Below are 27,577 nucleotides of genomic sequence, written 5' to 3' on the forward strand. Positions count from 1 at the left end.
TGCACCACACTCACATTCCCTTCTTTAGTCCTCAATACCTATATATTCCAGATCAACTCCTCTCTTTAGCTCTCTATATTGTAGTCCCCTCTTAACAAAAGTAACACACCCTCCACCATTACCCCCACCCTACCTCTCCTGATACTAGAGTAACCCTTAATAACCACCATTACCCCAACCCTACCTCTCCTGATACTAGAGTAGCCCTTAATAACCACCATTACCCCAACCCTACCTCTCCTGATACTAGAGTAACCCTTAATTACAAAATCTAATGAACTCTTTAGCCAGGATTCCTGAACACAAATCACATCTGGTTTATCATTTAAATCTTGGAGGAAACCTTTAAATTCCTGACCATTAGCTATAAGACTTCTAGCATTCCATTGTAGGATCACTAAGGTTGACTTATCAGTGGTAATGAAACTACCATCTCTGGGGGTTCTCCCAACCTATTCAGATCAGCATAGATCTTTTCCCAAGATAAGTTAGTGAGGTTTAAGAATTTTGCTGCAGCTTTCACTATCATTCTGATTTTCTCAGTTCTGTTTTTAGCCTGCTCAGTACAATTTATTACATATGCTATAAATAGCACTAAACTCTCTGAATTAATCATGGTTTCACTTTGCCTTTTCTCCTTAGCCACTTCTTTAACTCATTGAATGCCAAGCTGTTTTCGGGAGCTTTGTCCATTGTTGAAGATTTTTGTACAGCTACAGCTAGGGCTGCAGCTATCGATTCTTTTTGTAATCGATTAATCTATCACTTTATCGATCGATTAATCGGATACATTTCTTTTTTGCATTTTTAAACAACCAAAACACATAATGCATAACGAAAATGACATGGCTGTAAAATGATCAAGCAATTGGCCCAGAGGTATTTATTCTAACTCCAAGATTAGGCTACAAAACTAAGCCCATTTATTGCAATTTACCCATTTAGTGTTTTTAAGTGCCGGTGCCATCAATTAAATAATGTTCAAAATGCTCTCCCTAAAATTGCAGCCTCTTGTGTATGACTTAGCTGGGCGAACAAAGCTGTCCATACTATGTTGTGAAGTGCTGAGAGGGAGAAGAGGGAAAGCAATTTAATGTATTAATATGTAGCCTACAACAAGTTTCATGCTGTAATCTAGACCTAACATCAACATAAATATCTGTTTTATGTAGATTTCTACACCTGCAGCATTTACCATTAGGCTACTAACAAATCATTTTACCATTAGGCTACTAAAAAAATCATTTCTGGGGTGAGCCCATTTGCTATGGTAACCTAGCAACCTGTGTGTGTGTGCACACGTGCGGTGCGTGAGGAAAGATGAGGGTGGATGCATGTGTGTGAGGGGTTCTTTTTTAGGCATACTGTCTTGCAATTGAACATGAATAAGTTTACTTACTTAAAAACATCAAAGCTAAACAAGCCATCACGACATCGCTACAAATACAGTATGTGATTAAAATCAGCCAACATCAATGTAGGCTATAGGCTACGTAGATAGATGATAGGCTAGATAGATTGATAAATAGCCTAGCCTACTTTATTGACGCTTGGTGAAACAGCATGGAGTGGATATTTAGGTTCAGATGCTTGTTCTTTTCCTTTTTGAGTAGGTAATGATCCCAAAACTTTACTTGAAAACTTTAGACATTCTTGACTCCGCCATCGCGCCAGCTAAATTCAGAATGCATCACGATTCACGCGCTATAGTGGTGTGCTTCCTGAACAACGGTCCGTGTGGAACAATCATATCCCTGCGCGTATAGTGCGCGTCATAGGAATTTAACGAGGCAGGGTTTTTGCCTCGAGCAATTTTTGTAATCGAGTTATTCGAGTAACTCGATGAATCGTTTCAGCCCTAGCCACAGCATATTCTGTGTTATAGCTATGAACACATACAATAGCTCGATTAAAAGGTGAGACTTTAAGCTCTCGGTGGGTGCAAACCGTTTATTTCTACACGCCTCTGTTCCTGAGAAATCCCAAGCTAAACAGTGGCTAGTTTATCAAAATCTGTTTTTTTCTAGAAATGGAGATATACCTTTCATGAAATATGAAGTGTTGACTGTTACTTAATTGTGTAAACTTTCCAGGAAGTGATAAGTGATCAGCGAGACCTGGTGAGACTGCCACCTAGTGATAGACCCACGAAAATGGCCTGGTTTTGACCTGATGTGCATGAGTCACTGATTCAACCCAAAGCGGCAACCGAGTTATAATAAAATGTCCAGATTGTGCGTTTTCATGAGTTTTCGATAGTCATATATTTCATTTCCATTAATCACAGAGTTCCCAAAATCACATATAAGGTGTGTTAGTGTCTAGTTTCGTAATTAAAAAAAAAAAAAAGCTAAAAACGTAACATTACGTTTTTGGCACTCAATGAGTTAACAGCTTCGGCATAAGAGAGGTTTTTATTTGCTTTAACCTGCTGCACAGCCACAGCCTTTTTTCCTCACTGGACAACCGCCATACGCGGCTGTATAGGTACCTTCTGAGCCTACGTCATTACGTTCACTGGAGGCAAAACAAACCATCACCTCAGCTGGGAAGCTAAACGAACAGTCATATTCGGGAGGCTAAAGGTTATCATGGTCTCATCTTGCTGTGCTGTCGGGTGCCAGAACCGAAAAAGTCATTGGTTAAATTTGAAATAAGTAGGCCTAGGCTACAGTTTCCAGTGAGAACGTAGTTGTTCGTTTGACTCACGATAACCTAAGCCTTGTATCGGGACCTCACATATTAACCTACCAATCGTCCTGTATTTCCAACCTCTTTACATGTAGGCTATGTCACTTATTCATTTCTTTACAAACCAAGACTGCGGATTCCTAAAAAAACGCAAGCGCCCACACCATAAGTGTATCTAAATAAGCTATGTAGCCTACCAAAAATTTAATTTTACTGTGACTCGAAGAGCTAAACCAAATCCTTGATTACTAGCTACTAGGCTACTACTGTGTAAGGCCCAGCACTAACTCCGGAAATGGTAAACAAAATTGATATTTCAGGCAGTAAAAGCCCGGTAAGAAACAAACTAGATTTTGTTCAAATCTAGACACCTATGGCTACTGAAAAATGTGAGGTTGATTTATCAAATGTTATTTTGAAGTATTAAAAAACATTGTTGTTTTAGAATTTTCCAACGAAATGGTTGGTAATTAGCACGTTTGCAATACATCTTTGCCTTGTGACATGGGCGGGCGCTGGCTCTGTAAAATGTCGGTTCGGCAAACACAAAACTCACCACGTCATTGTAGGCCTATTGTAAGTCTTGGACATGACCATTTAGGAGATAGTTATATGCATTCAATGACGTACTCTCAACTTTAGCACCATCTCGCTTTGCCATCAATCTTTTCATTCCCAAAACTGTCCCTCCTTTAATCTTCTTTTTAATATCCTCCAAAACTGTCCCTCCTTTAATCTTCTTTTTAATATCCTCCAAAACTGTCCCTCCTTTAATCTTCTTTTTAAATATCCTCCAAAACTGTCCCTCCTTTAATCTTCTTTTTAAATATCCTCCAAAACTGTCCCTCCTTTAATCTTCTTTTTAAATATCCTCCAAAACTGTCCCTCCTTTAATCTTCTTTTTAAATATCCTCCAAAACTGTCCCTCCTTTAATCTTCTTTTTTAATATCCTCCACATTTTCACCAAGTGCTACTCCTGAAATGACTCCTCTTGCTCCACGCTCACCAAACTTTCTCACTTCCGCTATTTCTTTCTGACAGATAGACTGCGCCTTCATTACTTTATCCCTTTGCCCGCTGTCCTTACATTTCACCAGCAAACTTCCATCCCTCAATACCTTCGCCATTTCAATCTCCCCACAAGCCTTCTTCAACCCCGTAGTCAAAGCAACTAAACCAATATCCCCAACATCATTACCTTCCTTAAATTTAACGATCAATTTTAAATCAGTCAGGATCTTGTACAACTCTCCTTCTCACATCTCTCCTCTCCCCCAATTCATCCTCACGGTCTTTCCTCTTTAGAACTATCAGCAGCACCTAACCGCATACTACCTCCGCTCCCTCTACCTCGTCCTCTCCCCTCACTTCGCTGATTACTACACAACTGCCATCCTTCAGAGGACAAACTATCCTCTTCCATACCATCACTCATGCCCTAAAGCTAATCCAGACCCAGTCACAAATCGGTTTATGCCAACAAGCCGCCGTGTCAGTATAGAGCCGAAGTGATTCGTGTACGATCCGCCAACACAACACAATAAGACTAATAACCAACAAAGACTGACTCAGTTGACTGACTGTATAAATGGGAATTTACCTTTTGTGTTTTGTATAACAGTATGATCTACTGTGTGTTCCATTTATTTTACAGACAAATAATCTGTTCTTTGTCGATTTTAGTTAGACATTGGCCTATTTAGCAACTGTCACGGTTGCAAGGGTTTGACCCAAACGCAGGGCAAAATACGGCAAGGCAATCTTAAGAGTTCCAAGAATCTTTATTCCCAACTGAACAAACCTTGTGTAACAACACACATTGGCTGAGAGGAGACAGAGGGTTTACATACACAGGGGTAACAGGGCACAGGTGGACAAGGTAAAAAAAGACAGGTGACAGACTAATTAACAGAAAGACAGAGGACTGGACGAGACCAACAAGACATTAACAGGTGTGGAAACAGAAACGGAGGGAAAACTAACAAGACAGGAAGCACAGACCAAATAAGGAGATGGGGCGGAGACAAAGACAGGTGACAGGCAGGTAAACACAAAGCACATGGGGAACAAACAAAGGAGCACATGGCACATGACTCTTACAGTGACGGCTGGTCAGATAAGAGTGTGTGTGTGTGTGTGTGTTTCTGCTCGCTGGCTTATAACAATTCAACCCTTATTATTCATAAAATAAAAGCTGTGTTATAATCGAAAAAGGTTCTTTTCAATAGAATATTTTCCTTACATTTTAAGTTCAACCCTCAAAAGGTTCTTTAGCGTATAGAACCATTTCAGAGGGTTCAATTATAAGAACCCTTGGGGTTCTTACATACTCAAGAAAAGGGTTCTATAGCCTAGAGTAGTAGTTGGAGAATTAGCCTCTTAAAGCCTTTCAAAGCCTTTCAAAGACAGGGATGTTAAGGCCACAGGTTGGTAGTCGTTGTCACAGTTGGGGTTGCTCTTTTTGGCCACAGGGCATATAATGGAGGATTTCCAGACTGAAAGAATTGAGTGTTAAGCCAGGGAGCAGTTGAAGAGGAGACAGTAGACACCAGCAAGCTGGCTGCAGCAGGCCTTCAGCAAGTGGCTGCAGATCTGGTCTACCTCAACCTCCCTCCCTACAAGCTCAACCTCCACCTGCAGAAGCTCCCTGTTCACATGGCCTGGCGTCATAGCAGTGAGCTCCTCCATTAGCTTCTCCTTCACCTGTGTGTAATCAGTTTGGTCAAACCTGCAGTACTACTGATTAAGATTCTCTGCCATATCAACACAGTATTTTTCCCTGGTGGTGTGTGTGTGTGTGTGTGTGTGTGTGTGTGTGTGTGTGTCTCTGCCATATCAGCACAGTACTGTATTTTGCCGATCAGATAGATTCGAAGAATAATTTAGTAAGGAACTACAACATTTTCGAGGTCACGTCTTCTGAACGTAACATAATCTAGACATTAAATATTTAATTGCCACCAGGCGCCATAGCACTGCACTTCGGCTGATGTGAGCAAGCAGTGAAATGGCGCCATCTGTTGGCTATTAAATAACACACAGGTGTGCGGAAGGGAAAGCAACACTGCCAAGAGGAAAGCGAAAGTAAACAGAAGACGGCGCGTTACTCTAAAATACTGTAGTAGCCTACTGTAAACTACATTTGAAATACAGCAGGGCTCTCAAGTGTCACGCATTGAGCGTGACAGTCACTCATTTCAGTCTTTTGTCACGCACTCCCGCCACACATTGTATTTCTCACGCAGAAAAACGATTTATAATATTTAATATGCCGCAGCCCAAAATGTATCTGGCCGCGCCGCTCTCACTATTATATGGAACCGGCAAGAATCAAGCACGTCTCCCCTGGAGTTCTTAGTCCAGCCTGCCACTTATCAGCCAATCAAAAATAACGAAAGGGGCTACACAATAGACGAGGCTGATGTTAGCACCACTTTCAGATCGCGGGGGAGTTAAGTTTTGATTCCACCTTAAATATTGCAAATTTTCTACCACAAGGGGCCAGTGTTGACCGCAAATCCACGATAACACAGGCATGTGCCTGTTGCAGATGAACAGGCATTGTTCACAGACGTTCAAAAGCCTGTATATCTTTTTTTCTGTTGACTCCTTTGCCGAATGTTTTGATAAATGTTGCCTTTTGTGTTCTATTAAATAATTTGGTAATTTAGAAGGGGGGGGGGGGTATGTAGAGGGTGGCAGATTATGTCGTTTTTCTTTACTTTCTGTGCTGGATCTTTTGATACATGTGTTATGTTTTCTATTAAATAATTTTGTTCATTTTGCACTGGGGGGTTGTTATGTAGTTGGTATAGATTTTGATGTTTTTCTACAGTAAATGTATTCCCTACGGCCTACATGTCATTTTGCATCGGATTTTCAACACATTCTATAACTACACTCTCTCCTCTTTCTAATGACACCCCATTTGTGAAATTCTATGGTGGAAAATGGCGTTTTTAGCCCTTTGAAAATATAGTATGTATTTTGTGAAATTGCAGAATTTCAGCACTAGAACAGCCACACTCATCTCAGGAATGATTTTGCAAGGGATCTTCCACCACATTCTGAAACTACACTCTCTCCTCTTTCCAATGACACCCCACTTGTGAAAATCTATGGTGGAAAATGGCCTTTTTTGCCCTTTGAAAATATAGTATGTATTTGTGAAATTGCAGAATCCAGTAGAGACTAATGCTAGCAATTTACAAACATACATGTAGTCTACCGATATACACATTTTATTCACTGAAGTCTTGTCCTGAACTAGGCCTATTGGATGAAAAATGTGACGTATACTCCTCTGCATTTGTGACCTGAAGTAAGCTGTGCTTGCATATGTGCAGATGATGTAACGCACATGTGTCAAATGCGCGCCGAATGCGGCCCGCCACATCATTTTTGTGGCCCGCAAGAGCTTTGTCAGACCTGCTAACCTGTAGGCCTACGTATTTTGCGTAGCAGGCAAGCATTTTCACATCAAAGTAGGCTACACCGGTACGATTTGTTACTTAAAAGTAGCCTACGCTAAAACGAGCAGACATCATGGGAATTACAATCGATTTCATGAGAAAGTGACGAAATAGTGGGAGAGAATGACAGCAAAGCATAGTAATTGGCCTCTGGATATGTTATTTTTGCAGACCTACCTATCAGTTGTTTCCGAGAGCGGGCTATAGGCTATATCTCGTTTATTTCATTGCAAAGCACGTAGCTTGCCTGCAGCAATATGACTGAGGGGTTCTTAAAGGTGCTCTAGTGATGCCATGCGTTTTTAGGCTGAAACATTTCATGTCACTTACTGCAAACATCACCTAACCAACCGCTAGCTGTCTGTGTCCTGAATACAATGTAAAAAAAACGTGATCTCTGTGGACAGCCCAGGCTCCACGTTACCCAGCATGGCTTAGAGCACCTTTAATGAAAATGAACGCTAATAAACACACACCCCATGCATCTCTAGACTGGAGGTGAAACACCACCACAGTGTTGCTAGCTTACTTTTCTCTCTCAGTGGGTTAGGCTATTTGAAAAACTTGTAGATGTGAGCTTAATGCGATGGTTCGGAGTAATTTCACCCTAGGGTCCTTTGCACCATGACCCCGAGCCAAACACCCTCCCAGAACCTGTTTTCCCTTGGTCGAACCCTGGTCGAGTAGCGCTGTCAGAAACGAGAGTTTCTGCAGTCGTATGGTACCAACTTTTATCTCGTAAATTACCCCACTAATAATGCCCTGAATGGTACGAAACTTCTACAGTAGTACAACTATGTTCTTTAAAAAGTACCTGCTTTTAAATGTACTTTAAGTATTAAAAGTAAAAGTATTTGCATAATGATGTATTCTCTTAATATCTATATTCTAAAAGAAAAATTAGTATAGGCTGTGGCATTTCAATTAAGCTAGTTTTAGTTATACTCGACTAGATAGTTATAAGCTAATGCAATTGTGCTTACCATCTGTGGCCCAGTTTACATTCTGACCTACAATTCTAGAGACTGTAATTCTGGTTATCTACTAGGGTGATCTGCTGAGTATCATTCAGCAAAACACGAGAACCTGAAGTTTAACGGGGTAGACCAGGGAAACGTCTGGTGGATCGTAGCCTACTGTAATGCCAATTCTGCTGATTGAACAGAAAAGTTGCTGAGAAAGGTGTCTTTATGATTAGGTTCAGTTTCACTTGCGCAGACGCACATAGACATTGAATGAGCGCTCACATTTCTACCCCCCAATTGTAGGCTATGCCTCTTTATTTGATCACACACAATTAAGAAATATTTCCTAATCTGGAAAATGCTACGTTTTCTTCGGCCAGCGGTTCTATAATAGTCTACCATTCATTTGTGCCGCAAATGATCAGACGTGTGACAGAAGCATGTGCATAGCCTGTAACTTCGCTGATCCGCGGATAGCAATCTCATCGGAGAGGAGGCCCTAACGCTGCAGATAACAGACAGAGAAAGGCACAGAACACAGTTGCATGTCCAGTGTAGCCATGGGTCTGGTGAATATAGCCTACCGAATGCAGATGGCTACAAGCTCACGCTTTGCCTGGTCTAGACTAGAAGCTTATGTTTCAAAATAGAAGCTGGGCACGTAGCGCTCCAGAATAGCATCACCGCCCCCTGGTAAAAGAAACGTGTTTTGTCAGAGAGAGAAAAAAAACTGATCATAAAATGTATCGTAAAAAAGTACAGATAATTGCTGTAAAATGTAACAAAGTAAATGTCAAAAGTATGCACTGTAAATTCTACTTAAGTAAAGTACAAATACATGGAAAATGTACTTAAGTACAGTAACAAAGTATTTGTACTTCGTTACATTCCACCACTGCAAAAAACGTTATATGTAATCGCTTTCTGCCAGGACTTTTACGGGCTTTTCCCAAATCGACGCAGCGGTATAGTAGCAGATACTGTATAAGACCCCGTTTACACATAGGAAAAACAATATTTTATAAAATACAGAGATGGCAAAAGTACTCACTTCCCGTACTCAAGTAAAAGTAACAAAGTACAGGCTTGGAAATTTACTTAAAGTATAAAAGTAAAAGTAAGCAACCATTTTTTATGCAACAGTACCTGGACCACAGAGTGCAAGTCTCTCTTTTTAAATCTTCCCATAACCTGTTGAGCCATTTCTAGGCTTTCCCCCCATTGCACTGCCTATTTCAGAGGGTAGTGTGTTCTTTTGGCCTACCATCAAATGCTGGACATCTTTAGAAAGCTAAGATCCTGTAGTTTCTTAGGAAGCACTGGCATAGAGTTACAGAGCCTAGAATATTGTTTTTTCCTTCTGCCGGATAACAAGCATCTCTGAATTGACCACATTTCAACCCTCTAGGTCACTTGATATTATTTTAGAAACACAAATGAGCCCTAGCACCAGGTCTTGTGAAGCTGTGTGCAAAAGTAGATCAATGTAGAATGAAAAATTAGTACTTTAGATCATTATTTGCCAGTATGCTCATGTGTTATGTAATGCACTATGGAAACTCCCCATAGGACTTTTGGTTACCCAAAATGCATACTGACAATAAAAATATGCATTTCTGAGGTTTCTTGTAGACTATTTGGATTGTAGCTTATGTCAGGTTCTGAAATGTAATAATTACACCAAAGTCTCTATTTTTGCATTTTCTTTGTTGGCTTCATGGGTGTGTATAAGATGGACTATACATCTGCACAACTAATATTGGATAAAACAACATGAATATTTAATTCCTATAAATATTTCAAGACCAGGAATGTAGTGGTAAAATCAGAGGTGGGTAAACTATGAATTCTGTGATCACGGTAAGGTGGACTGCGCCATGCGGTATCAGATTTTTAGAAAAGGCATTCAGAACATGTTTGATGATGGTGGAGGTTATTGTTCAATGTTTATAACAATACAAGTGGCATTAAGTGGTTCATAGAGTGTTGATGAGTGTAACATATTGTTATTGTGGATAATACAGTGTGATTTTTATAATTGTTAACAGTTGTAATTGGTGAATAAACTCTTTTGAAAGGTGGATAAACTCTAATAAGAGATGGATAAACTATTTCTGAAATTTCAGAGGTGGAAACTGCATTTAGCCTCCACAGCCCTATTCAAGACCCAATGCTGCATCTACTTATTGCTAAGGATATAGGCTACACTGCAGCTAGAAGTTAGGGAAGCTTCAAAGGCGAGGAGAGGAGGAGGGCATTTTTGACTAAATTAACTTGAGACATACTACTACGTGCTAAAGTTAACGTCACTGCCATCAAGCTGTAATGATTTGCCGCGAATGAAAGCCGTCCAAATCTGTCGAGTCATCTTGTGGTGCGTCAAGTGCAACGTATTCCCATCCGCTATTGATGACTCAAAAAATAATAACGGTAAGGCTAACTCAACTGAAATTATTTGAAACCAAAGTAACGAGCCAGTTTTCTAAAACGTAAGGAGTAGAAAGTACCGATATTCGTGTTAAAAGCGTAAAAGTAAAAAGTTGCCTCAAAAATAAATAGTAAAGTAAAGTAAAAATATCTGAAAAATCTACTTGAGTACAGTAACGAGTATTTGTACTTCTTTCAGATTTCAATTCAGATTTCAGTATTTGTACTTTGTTACTTCCCATCTCTGATAAAATATATTTTCATGATGTTTGGCCTTTTATTTACACGAAAACGGAGGTTCTATTACTGAAAACGATTATTTCTATTTTGGAAAAACTCCGGTTTCACGTTTGCATGCAGGGGGAAACAGTGTATCTGTTTCGACCTCACTCTGACCGTCACTACGGTCTAAAAAAGGAATGATCACCTTTGTTCTGCCTATCACCGAGACCATGTCAACAAAGTCATGCCCATGACCTCCGGAAGCAGAACGACTTCGAGCTTGTAAATAGCGGAGATTGCTCGGTTCAGTCTCTCACCTTGATCGCCTCATCTGAGACCTGTGATATGTGATGCGTACTTTCACTGCTTTCTTGCTTTGACTGTGTTTGTTAGTCTGCATGTGGCAGTAACCTGTGTTTTTCAGGAAACTTCGTTTAACTTTGTTTAACTTGTTGGCGCCTTTCCTGAGTTCACCCCATACCGCCTGCGGGCGGAGGGGCTAGTGTGAGCCTGCTGCCTGCGTTCGGCGCTGCTGCGGGCTGCCCGTTTCAGTGTTATTTTCCTTTTGTGTGTGCCAGGTTTCCGGGTTGTTGTTTGTTAACTACTGTGTACCTTATCTGGCTGTTCGCGGCTAGTTGGGCTTGGTGTGAGCCTGCTGGGTGCGTTCGCGCACCGGCGTGGGCCACCGTTATTATTTCTGTTTACTGCTCTGGCAGCCGGAACCTGTGTGGGCCTGATCAGCGCGTATGTGCTCGGCCGCTTAGGCGCTAATGTTACTGTGTGCTTCTTGTTAGCTTTGTTGTTGTGTGCTAGGCTACTTGCAAAGGTAAGTTTAGCTGTTTGTGTCTGCTAGGTGCAGTCTTGCACGAGGTGCGGGCTGCTGTGTGTCTTTTCTCCAGTTGTCCACTGGTGTACGTCGGCGCGTGCGTTCGCGCACTGGTGGCCGCCTTCTTTGTGTATCTGTTGTGTACCCCGTCGCTGCTGTCCGCAGCTAGCTGGGCCAGTGTGAGCCTGCTAAGCGTGTCCACACGCTGCTTCAGGCCACCCGTGTACTGTATTACACCACTGCTGTATCTCTTTACGGGCTGCTGCTTGCAGACCCAGTCGTTAATGCGGCCAAGGTAAGTGCCTTCTTGTATTGCATTGTGTTTTTCTGTGGTAGGCAATGGCGGCACACTACTGCAGAGTCTGTAGGGCCATGATGGCCCCCAATGACGGGCATAGAGAGTGTCCCGCTTGCCTTGGGGCCGCCCACCTCCTGGAGGATGTCGACAGCCCCTGCAGCGCCCAGCCTGTGACCTTCCTAGGGAGGAGCGGCTCCGCCCGGGCTGACCAGGCATGTTGCCCGCGATGCGTGGATGGGACAGGTGGCGGCTCACCCGACCGACCTCATAGGCATGGCGTGGGGATCGCCCTGGCGTAAACGGCAACATGAGTCCCCTTCCAGGCATGATCAGGTGGAGGTCCCTGGACCTGCTAAGCGCCGGCTCCAGCTGCCATGACCGAGGGGTGATGGCACGGAGTCGCTTCAGATTCTCTCAGCTCTCCAGGCTCTGGCTGGAGGATGGACAGGCTGGAGGGTCTCCAGGGCACGTCATCCCTTCTCTGCCCCCTGGCCAGGAAGGTCTCTCCCCATCCAGGCCTGAGGGAGCCATGGTGCGGATGTTGATCTGGGTGATGTGGATGTGCTGTCGCTCCATGCCCCTCGTTCTACGATCGATAGCGTGGCGGGGGGGCGGCCTCCTGGAGGAGCTACATTCAGACATGGTGCAGCCAACTGATGAATCCGCGGTGCCAGGGAGGTCCCGTCGGCTCCTTGATGTCACGGGTGTTGAGTGCCTCCAAGATCCTGGGTCTTCAGGCCCCTATGCCAGACATGGCTTCCCTTGGGGGCGTCTGGGAAGGCGTCTCGCACAGCAGCCCACCACCCTGTATACCCGTGGCAGTGGATTACACCGAAGGTGCTGCAGGCGGCATGGGGTAAGTCGCTACAGGCGCCAATTCAATCCAGGTTGCCGTCAGCTGGCAAAGGCTGCCTATCCGGCCGACTCAGGGCTGGGGGATATGCCACCCGGTCGAGCAGTCCATCGCCGCCTGGACTTCCCTGGGGCCTGCCAATGCATCTCCCAATCCACGCTGCCCGCGTAAGGAGTGTGCCAAGACGGACCGTCTCATCAGTCACTGCTTTGACGCATCAGCACGGGCAGCCCGTATGGGCAACGCCCTGGCCATCACTCTGGCGGCTCTGCGAAAAACGATGAGCCCAGAGGACAATGATGCAAGGGCCCTGGTGGATGCCCGCTGTCAGCCCACTCCCAGCTGGCCAGTGATGTGGGGAGTGCTATGGCCTCTGCGGTGCTGTGCGTGACAGGTGTGGCTTGCCCAAACCTCTCTCCCTGATGCCATCAGGACAGACCTGTTAGGTCTCTCCGTGGTGCCTGGGCATGTGTTCCATCCAGACTCCCAGGGGGTGCTGGACAGAGTGGAACAGGCTGGCGTTTCTAGAGAAACTGGTCAGCGTGTGTGCCACAGGCGGGCTCGGTTCCCCACAGGGCAGCATCAGGTAAGTATGGGGGTGGCAGCCCGCCCGAACACCACAGGTAAGTATCAACTATGCTGCCCCCGGGACCCGGCGCTTTAGTGCACCAGACCAGAGCTCAGCCCCAACTCCCTGGCCCAGAGGACAGCAAAGACCTCGACGGGGCGCAGGCAGAGGTGCAGGCCGCGGTGGCGGTCCTGCCTAGGGATCCGGGGCTGCCCGTGGATTGCCCTTCCCAGCTGTCCAGGACCTCCTGGGAAGGGATTGTGCCAGACTCTTGGGTTGTGGCTCACGGTGACTCCACGGTTACCGCCTACAGTTTCGGCGCCCCCCCTCGTTTTCAGGGGTCAAGATGATGTCTGTGAAAGACCCCCTTTTAAATTCCGTGCTTGTCAAGGAGGTCCAGGAGTTGCTTCTGAAAGGGGCCATCTCAGAAGTACCGCTGCACGCACGGCACACTGAGTTTTATTCCAAATATTTTATTGTGCCCAAAAGAGCGGAGGTTACCGGCCGGTCCTCGACCTCAGGCCCTTGAACCAGTACCTCAAGGTGCTGCCATTCAAAATGGTCCATGTTGGAATAGTGATTCGTTCCATCCAGGAAGGGGAGTGGTTTACGTCTCTGGATCTAAAAGACGCGTACTTCCACGTCCCTATCTGCCAGCACACAGGTCCTTCCCTCCGCTTTCCTTCCAAGACAGGGTGTTCCAGTTTCAGGTCCTCCCATTTGGCCTTTCACTGGCCCCAAATTTTTTTACTCGCGTGGTGGCAGCCGCGCTAGCCCCCCTGCAGGTCCAGGGCCTAAAGATCCTACCGTACCTGGACGACTGGCTAATTTGTGCCCCATCTCAGGTGCAGGTGGTGCACGACACCAACACGGTTCTGACCCATATCCAGGCCCTGGGTTTCCACGGTCAACTGGAAAAAGAGCAACTTGCAGCCCGCCAGCAGGCGGATTTCCTTGGTGTCCTCCTCGACTCGGTCAGCATGACGGCGTCTCTCACTCCACGGAGGGCAGACAGCTTGACCGAGGCTCTGACAGGCTTTCGGCTGGGCAGACTGGTCACCGCCCACAAAGTCCAGAGGCTGTTGGGCTTAATGGCCGCGGCAGCTGCGGTACTGCCATTGGGCCTGCTGAAGGCACGCCCCCTGCAGTGTTGGTTCAATGCCTTTCAGCTCCACCCGAGGCGACAGGCATGTGAAGTTGCGGGTGTCTCCTGCTTGCATCCGAGCCCCAAGTCCTTGGGCCGGACAGGAGGTTCTTACTCCAGGGTGTTCCACTGGGGGGCCTTCCTCACAAGAGGCAAGTCATCTCGACAGACGCTTCTCTGACAGGCTGGGGAGCTGTCTGGGAAGGGCTGTCAGCGTGTGGCCTCCCTCCTGGACGTCAGAGCACATCAACGTCCTCGAGCTGAAGGCCATCCATCTCGCCCTGCAGAGGTTCCTGCCAGGGTTGCGAAGCCAACATGTTCTGGTGAGGTCAGACAGCACCTCGGCGGTGTATCATGTCAATCACCAAGGCGGCACGAGGTCCTGGCGGTGCCTCCAGGTGGCGGAGGAGTTGCTGTCATGGGCATGGCCGCGTCTGGCTTCAGTGAGGGCAGTACACGTTCCAAGTGTGGAGAACAGGGCGGCCGACATTCTCTCCAGGACCGGGCCACTCCCGGGGGAATGGAGATTGAACCCAGAGGTGGTCAGCCAGGTCTGGGCTCAGTATGGGACTGCACAAGTGGACCTGTTTGCGTCGGCAGAAACGACTCACTGCCCAGAGTGGTACTCTCTCGTGGGACAGGGAGGCAGTTTGGGCCTGGATGCTCCATCACAAGACTGGCCGACAGGCTTGTTGTGCAGCTTTCCTCCATCCCCTCTTGTACCTCAGGTCCTGGAGGATCAGGGAGGGCCAACACACAGTTCTGCTGGTTGCTCCACGGTGGCCGGCGAGGCCTTGGTTTCCAGACCTTCTCCGGCTCCTGCGGGGTCAGCCATGGCAGTTACCCTGCCGGGCAGATCTTCTGTCACAAGCAGACGGGCAGATCTGGCATCCGAACCCAGGTGCCCTGCGCCTGTGTGTTTGGCCCCTGCAGAGTCAGTCATTGAACAGCTAGCTGAGTCTGTGCAGGAGACTCTGAACAACGCCAGGGCTCCTTCTACTAGAGCTTGCTATGCACTCAGGTGGAGGATATTTTCGGATTGGTGTGCCAGCTTGGGTCTTGAGCCAGCGGTTTGCCCTGTGCCACAAGTTTTGGCGCTTCTTGCAGTCCCATTTGGATCAAGGCAAGGCGGTCAGTACTGTGAAGGTTTATGCCTCGGCCATTTCAGCCTTTCACCAGGGTGCGGATAACAGGCCCTTGGGTAGGCATCCACTGATTGGTCAGTTTTAAAAGGGGCCCACCGGTTTGCGTCCAGTCGCGCACTTTAAGGGCACCAAACTGGGATTTGCCCACCCGTTTTAATGTCTCTTACTGAAGGCCATTATGAGCCCATTTTAGATGCAGATCTGCGATCTTTGTCTCTGAAAACTAGCTTTCTCCTGGCTCTTTGTTCGGCCAGGCGCGTCGGGGAGCTGTGCGCCCTCTCCGTCAGCGAAAACTGCCTGAGGTAGCAGGCAGGGGGCACTGGCATGTCACTTTGGCCTAATCCAGCCTTCCTGCCTAAGGTTCTAAGTCAGCAGTCTATCAACCAGGTTCTGGAGCTGACCCAATTCCAGCCGTCTGCTCACAGGTAGAGCGCGACAAGTTGCTCACTCTGTCCCCAGTCAGGGCTTTGAGAGCTTATCTGGCCCGTACGCAGTCGTTGAGGAGGGAACACACTCAACTTTTTGTCTGTTATGGCAGTGTTTCTCAAACTTTTTCAGACCAAGGACCACTTAACCAATAAAAAAACCCTCACGGACCACCTAGCTAAAAAAAGAGTAGTACCTACTTCAAAAGTATATCACACAATAGGCCTACTCACTGAACCACCTTGCTTTTTGTCTTTGCACCTTGCTTATTGTGTCAGAGGATTAATATGATTTAAACTGGCATAGCTTACATAGGCAATATTGCAGAACTGTTTGGATTTACATACAAGTTGGTTCAATATTGCATCTATACTATATTTTACCACGTCTGCTCGCGGACCACTTGGGATAGCTTGCGGACCACCAGTGGTCCCCGGACCACACTTTGAGAAACACTGTGTTATGGGGCGGCGAAGCAGGGACTACCGCTTTCCAAACAGGTTGAGGTTATTTCCCATGCCTACCAGGCTCTGGGAATGCCGGTCCCTTCGGGTACAAGGGCTCACTCCACCAGGAGTATGGCTACGTCTTGGGCTGCCCTTAAGGGGTACCAGCAAGCGATATCTGTGCAGCGGCTTCATGGGCGACGCCTTGCACTTTTACCAGGTTTTATAGGGTGGACGTCACTCGCCCAGCTCCGGTTGGTGACGCTGCCCTCATGTCCGTGACCGAGCGAGGTTTTAATGGTTAGCTTAGAGCTCCTCGCGACTTTTTTGGTATGTGTCATCCCTTTTTTAGACCGTAGTGACGGTCAGAGTGAGGTCGAAACAGATCGTAAGTTACGCATGTAACTATGGATCTGTGAGAACGAGGGATGACCGTCACTATCCTTGTCGCTTCGGACCATCCTGAGGCTCAAGGTAGGAGACTGAACCGGGGAGCAATCTCCGCTATTTACAAGCTCGAGTCGTTCTGCTTCCGGAGGTCATGGGCATGACTGTGTTGACATATGGTCTCGGTGATAGGCAGAACGAAGGTGATCATTCCTTTTTTAGACCGTAGTGACGGTCATCCCTCGGTCTCACAGATCCATAGTTACATGCGTAACTTACGTTTTGCATTGTGATGTTGTTTCCTCGTTTGTTTGAAATCTTTGATTTGCCACCTGTTTGCTCGAAGGGTTTGCGACACCTTTCCCCAGCTGTAGCATTGGTGTGAACGGAATTATTATATGAGGGGAAAATAACAGTTTTTCAGAATACCCTGCTAAGTATTAACATGGTCTAATAGCCTTGCTGTCTTGTGTTTTTTGTTTAGTTGTGTTTTTTATATTATAGACTTTTAATTACTTTTTCTGCTGTTATTGAATGTGTGTGTGTGTTGACTGTATGCTACTGTGACCTTGAATTTCCCCTAGGGATCAATAAAGTATATCTATCTATCTATCTATCTATCTATCTTGGAAAGTTATTGCTTGTTCACCAGTTATTTCAGTTATCTGATAAATAAATATCATAGCTATAACACAGAGGAATGTGAGTGGGTACACATACAGTGTGTTTAAAAACGCATACATTGATGATGAAGCATTATGTTTTGTTACCAAACTCATAAAAAAGAAAATTGTAGCCTACAATATATTGTACACTTAAATGCCTGCTTGCCATAATGGTAATGGTACTTATACTTTCAAAGCCAGTAAATTTGTTGGTAATCAATAATAATAGAATGCAGAGGCAATTGTGCAATAATATTACTAGGATACTAAACCACCAACTTGGAATACACCCAAGGACAGTGTTTTGGAATAGGCCTTCACTTGGAATACAACTCTGGACGGTCTTTTGTTACAAGCAGGCCCTTTGAGGGTAGGCCTACTTATAATGCTGATGTGGCCCGGGATGAAAATGAGTTTGACACCCCTGATGTAACGTATGATGATGTAATTTGTATAATGCATTGCGAGACAGCAAGACTTTCTGTCTCTGCAAAGTTGCAAGGCTGGTTTTTGAGCTCACAGATGCTAGGGGGAAGCGAGATGGCCACCATTCACCCCAGAAAAAGTCATATAGCCATTCCAATGAGTCTGAAGCTGTTAAGTTAAGGTTAATTAAGCTAAAAAACTTGCATAATTCCCCTTTAAAATGTTTCAGTATAGCCAAAATTAGTTTCCGGCGGCCATCTTGGACACCATCTAGAAAATGACCTCTTTACTGGGGTCAGATTTCAGAGTTCTTAAGTACATCTAAAGGTATCATAATCAGTTGAAAACCTTTTCAAAAAATCTAATCAAAAAATTTTGTCGATGTTAGGTGTTACTTTTTAATATATTGACCCGCCTATGTCAGGAAATCAACTGTTTTATTTGTGTGTGTATGTATATTTAGCATGGGGCCACTCTGGAAATCAACTGTTTTATTTGTGCGTGCGTACCGTATGTATTTAGCATGGGGCCACTCTGGTCTCACCGACCCAGTTGGGTCGGTGTTGTTTCTGAGCTGAGCGCTTGACCAGTTGAAGTCTGCCCCTCTGGTAGGACCACTTCTCGCCCCGCTCTCCGCCCCGGGGGCACCAGAAGCTGAGCCGCATCATGTCCGTTCCCATGGCGACCTCCTCCCTGCTTCTGTTCCATAGCTCCGCCCCCGTCTCCATCCACATCCCTGTCTCCATCTTCCTGTCCCTCTCCATGCACTCTCTCCTTGTGTACTCGGCGTCCTGTCGTTCTCTGTCCCTCTCCATGCACTCTCTCCTTGTGTACTCGGCGTCCTGTCGTTCTCTGTCCCTCTCCATGCACTCTCTCCTTGTGTACTCGGCGTCCTGTCGTTCTCTGTCCCTCTCCATGCACTCCCTCCTTGTTGCGTACGCAGCGTCCTGTCGTTCTCTGTCCCTCTCCATGCACTCCCTCCTTGCGTACGTGGCGTCCTGTCGTTCGTTCGTCCATCTCTCTCTGGGGTAAAGTCCCCCCCTCCAACTCTCGTCCGGTCTCCTCATCCCTGGTCTTGTGTCTCTAAACGGCTGGGCCGATGGGTCTCTCTGTGCTCTCCCTCTCCTCTCCTCCTCCTCTCCCTCCCTCTCTCTCCTCCCCTGTACTCTGTTGTAGTACTGGCTGGAGTACATTTGTCTGCCTGGATAAAATCTCTGCCTTAGCTCGCCCTCTGGTGGTGAACCCACTCCATTACAGCACCTCTCCTCCACTCTCCTCCTGTGCTGAATGCCTGAGTCTTGTCCACTCCCCTCATCCTCCTCCTCCTCCTCCTCTTCCTCCTTTCTCTCGTCTTCTGACGACACGGTCTCATCTGTTTTCTTTTTTTTGTTCCTTCTGCCGCGGCATCCTCTGCGGGTTTTCTTGCCCTTTCTGAGTTCCACAGACTCGCCACCTTCTCCTGCTGCACTTCCTCAAGACAAAACAAATGGATGAGTTAGTGAGATGCTGCCAGTGGGCCTATGAGGGATGCTGCATGCCAGTGGGCCTATGGGGGATGCCAGTGGGCCTATGAGGGATGCTGCATGCCAGTGGGCCTATGGGGGATGCCAGTGGGCCTATGAGGGATGCTGCATGCCAGTGGGCCTATGAGGGATGCTGCATGCCAGTGGGCCTATGGGGGATGCTGCATGCTAGTGGGCCTATGGGGGATGCCAGTGGGCCTATCCTAGCGTTCTTTCTTGAACCTGGATGTACAATACCTTGGACTAAAGAGCACCCAAACCCAAGAAACCAACAAACTATCTGGATAAGAGCACCCCATACTCTACAAACTTTAGCTCTCTGTTTTGTTTGAACGTCAATAGAAGTGACCTTTAAGAGGTTCATACGTACTATTTGAGCCATAAATGCTTTATATTGACCATTTCGTCAGATGCCACTTGCTCTGATTGTCACCCTGCCTCCTCATTAGTTGGGAAAAGGCTTCTTTAAGAACAGAGGCAAGGCAAGTTCATTTATACAGCGCATTTCACAGGGTAATTCAATATGCTTTAAATAAAAGCAAAGAATAATCATAATTAAATGAATAAAATGTCAATAGTCAAAAGAAGGGTAAGGGTATTTATTGTGTGCCATTTGGTTTTATATTGACAATAGACTTAATGTTTTTTTTTTACAATAGGCTTGTTAACTATATACAATATGTGGTGAATGTGAAGGGGAATTAATTAAGAGGGGATCATCAAATGCTGCGGTCATACGCCCACTGGCATGCAGCATCCCCCATAGGCCCACTGGCATGCAGCATCCCCCATAGGCCCACTGGCATCCCCCATAGGCCCACTGGCATGCAGCATCCCCATAGGCCCACTGGCATGCAGCATCCCCCATAGGCCCACTGGCATGCAGCATCCCTCATAGGCCCACTGGCATGCAGCATCCCTCATAGGCCCATTGGCATCCCCCATATGCTGCATTCAGAGCACCTCGGAATGACCGCCCCCGTGGCTACTTTGTTTTTCCGACAGCAAGTGTTCATGTGCTTTGCCATCGGAATGTGTGACAAACACGGATGCCACAACAAAGGTTAAAACATACACTCACTAATCCTAACAACTGTATTTGCTTAAAATGTAGTGTAAGATGCTCGTGAAAGTGATAAAAAGGGCAAATTCCCAAGTTCACATTAAAACTGTTGGACATGAAAGGCCACATGGACTACAAACGAACTACAACGTGACAACAAAAGCGATGACGAGCCCCTAACTGGGTTTCCGAGTTTCCGACCTCTGACTCACACATTAAGTGACGTGAATGAAGCGGAATGATGATGTTTTCACTCAGAGAAAGGTTTTTCCGAAGCCCATGAACGCTAGGATAGGCCCACTGGCATCCCCCATAGGCCCACTGGCATGCAGCATCCCCCATAGGCCCACTGGCATGCAACTAAAAGCAATGGAATTTCCAGGCTTGAATGAGGAAATAGATTATGCACCGTTTTTGCAACTTAGCTTTTCATGGTCTTGTAAGAAAATATAGGGCCTAGATCTATTTATAGGCTACTCTATGTATGTATGTAGATTGTGTAGTCTCACAACAAGTAAAATATGTATGTTTTCTTGATTTTGTGAATGTTTACTATCTTATGCAGGGACCCGTGTGAGAGGCGGCCCAAAGTTTGTTTTGCTATTTTGAATGACAGCTCTCTACTGCTGAGAGCTGTGTGAGAGGCGGGCTCAGCAGTGGGGAGAAGCTCAGCACTAATTGTCTAGTTGTCTGCACCTGTCCTTACCCACATCCTTAACAAATACACTACTCTGTTCTTTTGTGTTACTGCCCTGAAGAAGGCACTCATGCTGCTACGCGTAGGCCTTGTTTTTAATATGTCCATATAGGACTTGTCAAATTAATAAAGACATTTTAAGTTGGAGTGCCTTAGTCAGAGAATTTATTCTCATTCTTGAACCTGGAAAACAGAGAGCTACTTAGCTCACCCCTCCCTCCTGTGCAACTGAAACTCTCCTGTGCCCGCATCCTGTTCAGTTCAGGAAGTTCTACCCAGAGGCCCAGTGGATGTTGGCCAAACTAGGACCCACCACACCAGAACTTGCAGCCCCATCTGGCTTCACACAACCCCCACGCACGCCAACGCCAGACCACTGGCACAGAGAAAGACTTCACCCTCCTGACCACTGGCACAGAGAAAGACTTCACCCTCCTGTGAGGAGTGGTTCACGTTTCCTTTCATTTTTTCTGGGTACGTCTGGCATCCTGGAGCTCGGAGCCAGACAGAGGGGGGTCTGCTATCTCACTCACCCAGACACAGGGGGGTCTGCTCTCTCACTCACCCAGACACAGGGGGGTCTGCTATCTCACTCACCCATATGAGGCTCCTCTCTGGGGCTGGAGAGGCCTGCTGCCTCAGCCTCATGTCCTGCTGCCTCAGCCTCATGTCCAGATGCCCCGTCCTCCGTCGACTGTTTCTCCTCCTTGTCCTGTCCTGTGGGAGTCTGTAATTAATTCTAGCACAACTTAGGTCTATTAAAATCTTACTTCATTAAGTGATTTATTATGTTCATTTGAATAGAGAGTTTAATTCTAGCACAACTTAGGCCTATTAAAGTCTCACTTCATTAAGTGATTTATTATGTTCATTTGAATAGAGAGTTTAATTCTAGCACAGCTTAGGCCTATTAAAGTCTCACTTCATTAAGTGATTTATTATGTTTATTTGAATAGAGAGTTTAATTTTAGGAGTCAGCCTAAAACTTGAACCTGTCGTCTCAAACCTGATAGGCTACAGACCCCTGGTGGTGACTCAATGCAGGTGCATGTTAAGCAACCTGTTACACTAATGATGTATACGTATATATACGCTTTTGATCCCGTGAGGGAAATTTGGTCTCTGCATTTATCCCGATCCGTGAAATAGTGAAACACACTAAGCACACAGTGAACACACAGTGAGGTGAAGCACACACTAATCCCGGCACAGTGAGCTGCCTGCAACAACAGCGGCACTCGGGGAGCAGTGAGGGGTTAGGTGCCTTGCTCAAGGGCACTTCAGCCGTGCCTACTGGTCGGGGTTCGAACCGGCAACCCTCCGGTTACAAGTCCGAAGCGCTAACCAGTTGGCCACGGCCCTATGTTGTAGTTGAACTTTCTTTTTCTTGGTCTCTTAAGTCTTAGGCGCCTTTTCTATTCTGTAGCATTCAATTGCACTACACTAACTGCCATAGCAGAATCTTATCACAAGCTAGGCTAAGGGTGCCTATTCCAAACATTAAAATAAAAATATGTTTCTAATGATGTGGGATATGCTTAAGATCCACCTGTATAGGCCCACTAGGCATGAACAACTCCAGATGTTCTTTCAGAGCTTAAAAAAACACAGAGGTTATGCAATAACGTTTAAATCAACTGGAAAGCTCACTATACTGACTGATGTATTGGAGAGATTCATAGTGTCTCCTTCTGGCCAGATCAGAGCCAGTTGGGTTAGCCCCTTGAGCCGTGGATCTGCCCAAGGTTTCTTCCTTGGTAAGGGAGTTTTTCCTTGCCCCTGTTGCTCTTGGGTGCTCCTTGTTGGTGCCCCCAATCCCAATCCTCCCCCACCTTTCTTATGCAGCCCTTGCCACTTAATCTACTAAACCCCTCTTCTACTGCACCTTTTACCCCCCCCCCCCCCATAAATGCACAAATAGGCTGACACCAGATATAATTTCACTGCATTTCTTACTTCCAGTAACTATATGCATGTGACAATAAACATCCTTGTATCCTTGTTGGAGACTCACCTGTGGGACCCCCTGCCTCGTCTGCGATGGGGCCCAGGACGGCTGCTGTGTCTGCTGCTGACTGGTCCATCATCTCCCTCCGTCCCTGCGTTCTGGGGAACTCTGCTTCCCCTGTCTCACTCTCTCTCTCCTCTTTCTCAGCTTTCTCTCCATTGTTGCTAACTCCATTTCTCAAACCAGGTGGTTTGTCTAGGTCTGAACCGACGTCTCCTTGCTCTGTTTCAGTCTCTGGGTGTCTGTTTATTCCTCCCGTGTCCTGTTTCTCGTCTCTCTCAACATTATTTTCCTCGTCTCTCTCCCTCAGTGTCTCCTTGGTCTCTTCTAGTCTCTTCTTGTCTCCTTCCTCTCTGTTTCTCTCTTCAGCTGTTTTCGGTCTCCACTGGAGAACTTCTCTCCACATTCTCGTTGTCTGTCTCTGACATGTAAGGTTGTCATGTCTATCATTCTCTATTTGTAATTGCTTTGCATCCAGCTGCCTGCTTAAATCCTCCATCTTGAGATTTCTCCACTTCACCAAGGATTTTTTTCTTAAGCTATCACTGTCCTGCTCACCCATCTCCTGATATGTTGTTTAGGAAATTTCCTCAACATCAACTCTGCATTAGTTTAAAGAGTAGCCTACAAACCACTGACAAAACAACACTTCTACTGGCCATAGACTGTGGCCTTAACTTGCATTTTGGTGCATGGTTACTGTAACTATGGGGAACTAAAACAAAATAATCAAACAAAAATATGAATGGAATAGTGGAATAGAAGTGAACAGTGCCAAATAGACTCGTTATTATGATAATAACGATACACTTTTCCAAACAGATAAACACATCAAGTTACCACGAAGGATAATGATGATTTTGGGAAAAAATGCACTTCACACACTAATCTCAAAAGAAGACATCAGTGACTTCGCCCACAAGAAACGAATCTGATAGGCTACTAGCCGTAAAACGAGAACGTCATCAATCTGCGACGATTTTACAGCAGGCATGCACGGATTACGTGAGCTCAGGGTCATTCATTGATAATACTGCACATTTTACATTGCAATAAAATGCAGCATGTGTTTTCTTCTAAGTTATTTGTGTCCGGCGCATCTTTGGCAATTGGCGTCGGTGTAGGTGCTGTTTTGGTAGGATTTAATACTGACAATGGCAAATACTGCCGGGGATTTAAGTCACACCGAGGAGTTCTCGAACGGGTCCCTGTCATACCTATCCCAAGTGTTGATGCCGCCTCTGACTTGATACCACATCAGCCAGGTCAGGTAGGGATCTCAAAATCTACTGCTGCCATGAAGTATGGCTTCCCCTCCCTGGCAAACATCAAAACTAGAGAGTCTTACGTGACTTCTTACGACCCCAGGAATAGGACTGCCGCGTGGGTCATAGAGCAACTAAACCCCGAAACACTCACGGGCTCCTCGGACAGGAAATGTTGCGAATTCAAAGAAGATGATTCGGTGCACATTTACCACAGAGCGACTAATGCAGATTACAAAGGAACCGGATTTGACAGAGGACATCTGGCCGCTGCTGCCAATCACAAGTGGAGTCAGAAGGCGATGGACGACACGTTTTACCTGAGTAACGTGTCGCCGCAGGTGGGTTTACATTACAGAAAAGCATCAGAGATGGTGGAAAGATCCGTGGATTAAAGCCTAATTTATTTTTTAACATTTTGACTTGACATTATTCCCATGGGTACCAATACACTTTATCATTCTTACAACTAGAATCCCCATATGAACCAAAATGCATGGAATAACCTGGAGAAATACTGCCGATCACTCTCAAAGCATTACCTGAATGTGTTTGTGTGCACTGGACCACTCTACCTGCCAAGGTAAGACGGGAGGGGGGGCAGGGCAGGAGCGGGTGTTGGAACTGGCTGATCACTGGATGTTGATGCCTGGCATGAAGTATGAGGCGTATGCTGTGCTGTGCTGTGACAGTCTCTTCTTTCACTTCTTTCCCAGACAGGAGCCCGACGGTAAGATGTACGTGAAGTACCAGGTGGTGGGCAAGAATCACGTTGCCGTGCCGACGCATTTTTTCAAGGTGCTGATCCTGGAGAAGCCGCGCGGGGAGGTGGAGCTTCGCTCTTACGTCATGCCAAACGCGCCCGTGGACGAGAAGATCCCGCTCGAGCGCTTCCTGGTGCCCATCGAGAGCATCGAGAGGGCGTCCGGCCTGCTGTTCGTCCCCAACATCATGAAGAGGACCAGCGTCCTGCAGGCCATCACCATGGGGGGGCGCTCCTGAGCTTGGCCGTCTGAGGAGGAGGTGAGGAGCAGGGAGGAGGTCACTCTGATCAAGATCAAGTCTCCAAACTGGCTACTGAAAATGCTGCACAGCAGCAACTGTGAGCTTTGCTGTCTCTCGAGTCAAATCGTAGACATTATCAAAGTGTTCTCAACAACTTTAGGGCCCACCGTCCGCAAGCACTGTTCACGTGTCAGTCAAAAAGACAAGTATTTTGTAAAAGGAGGACTTTTAGTTAATTGTTGATGTTTTGTTATCTTCTACTACTGGTCTTGTGCATACCTGTACTCACTCATGAATGTTGAGTTTGTGATGGCAAACTCTTGCGTCCACTGCAGTAGTATCACTGGTCAGCACTCTGGGCTGAAACCTGTAGAGAGCCCACAGGTTACAGATTACAGGTACTTACTGTATTTGAGCATTGCAAGTGATAATAATGTTGCTATTACAATTCACCCATCAGTGCTCACAAAACAGCAATGATCTCAGGGTTAGTAATCTCAGAAGTCTGATCATCACTGAGCCAGTTTGGCCTTAGAATACCCCGTATGAATTTTACTCTACAGTAGTCATGTTACACAAGCATAGTACCAAAGCCAGACTGCTAGACACACATGATTCTCAAATCAAGAAAGACGCTGAAATCTGAAATGACACAAAGAGGGACACTTAACAGATCACTGGAAGCTCTATGTGAAGATTTGATTTTTGTAAGTATGGTTACATTCGTTATGTAAAAACACTGTCAAAAACTGCACAAATAAAGAGTAACATTTAGGAAATTAAATGTCAATACATTTAGTCATTTTGTGACAAATGTCAATTCAATTAATTTCAAAAACCGTTATTTATCCCCGAGGGGCAATTTCTGCATGCAGGGGCATATTATAAGACATAACACAATATATAAGACATCACAGTGACATATAAGACATCACCAGTGTTGGGAGTAATGCGTTACAAAAGTAATGTAATTACTGTAATATATTGCTGTTTGCGGTAACGCGGTAATGTAAGGCATTACAAAAAAAAAAAAGGGTAATATTTTACTCGGTACAAACTTCAGTAACGCGTGACAGAGGGGGCACCCACATGTAAATGAATAGTAGCTTTACGGCAAACTGCATTTCACTCTTCATCAATAACGTTTACAATGTCAGAATGCACTAACACCATGGTTTCAAATACTTATATCACTGACAACAGTAGTCTGGCCAGGATATTGTCATTTAAAAAGTGGAGTTGCAGCCCTCAACTGATGTTGATGTTGTCATGTTGTGTTTTGGCCTGATGCGCCACCCTCCACCTATCTACTAATCACAAAGTCAGTGTTTCGGCATCCGTGTTGCCAGCTCTGCCAGTCAGAGGGGAGGGGAAGGGGATACATTGCTCTACAGTAGTTTGAAAGTGATTGCAGTATCAGTTTTGGCCACAATCTTACATACAGTTTCTTTAAGCTTTGATTTACAATATAGTAGGCTCTCTATTGATTTTAATGAGCAGGCCTAGGCCTTAGAGTTACAGTATTTATATCACAATTTACCAGACTTTGAACTTTTGTCGGTTTTTAACAAAATTCTGACTATGATTTAGCGTAATAAACTGCATTTAGAATGGCAAATCCATATTTTCAGATATTTTGGTGAAAGTAACTTAAAAGTAATGCAATAGTAGTGTAATGCCTTACAATTCAGAGACAATAATATTATAATGTAACAAATTACTTTGAAATGACAGTAATAAGTAATGCATAATACATTTCGATTTTGAAGTAACTTGCCCAACACTGGACATCACACCACATATAAGACATCACAGTGACATATAATGGTGCATTCAAGGCACTTCGGAATGACAAGGACCACCCTGTGGCTGCTTTGTTTTTCCCACAGCAAGTGTTCATGTGCTTTGCCGTCGAAATGTGTGACAAACACGGATGCCACAACAAAGGTTAAAACATACACTCACTAATCCTAACAACTGTATTTGCTTAAAATATAGTGTAAGACGCTTGTGAAAGAAAGATATGCAGCTTTCAAGTGACAAAAACGGCAAAT

General features: G+C 45.7%; 2 protein-coding genes across 2 annotated transcripts in view; one reads left to right on the plus strand and one right to left on the minus strand.

Moving 5' to 3' along the window:
* LOC125295308 overlaps positions 1–23,949 on the minus strand; it is a 195,125-nt gene extending 171,176 nt beyond the window's left edge. Inside the window, exons 1-2 of the mRNA XM_048244574.1 lie at positions 23,260–23,949; positions 21,843–21,962 (exon numbers count right to left, since the gene is read on the minus strand). Coding sequence (XP_048100531.1) covers positions 21,843–21,962; positions 23,260–23,815 — 676 coding nt within the window. The 5' untranslated portion in view covers positions 23,816–23,949. The remainder of the gene's footprint in view (positions 1–21,842; positions 21,963–23,259) is intronic.
* A 270-nt stretch (positions 23,950–24,219) lies between these two features.
* Positions 24,220–26,307, plus strand: endog (endonuclease G). Its single transcript, XM_048244327.1, has 3 exons — positions 24,220–24,859; positions 24,992–25,101; positions 25,235–26,307. Exons 1-3 carry the CDS (start codon positions 24,311–24,313, stop codon positions 25,518–25,520), a joined length of 945 nt encoding a protein of 314 aa, XP_048100284.1. The 5' UTR covers positions 24,220–24,310; the 3' UTR covers positions 25,521–26,307.
* The last annotated feature ends 1,270 nt before the right edge of the window (positions 26,308–27,577 follow it).

Source organism: Alosa alosa, chromosome 5 (assembly GCF_017589495.1).
Source record: "Alosa alosa isolate M-15738 ecotype Scorff River chromosome 5, AALO_Geno_1.1, whole genome shotgun sequence".
Classification (NCBI taxonomy): domain Eukaryota; kingdom Metazoa; phylum Chordata; class Actinopteri; order Clupeiformes; family Clupeidae; genus Alosa; species Alosa alosa.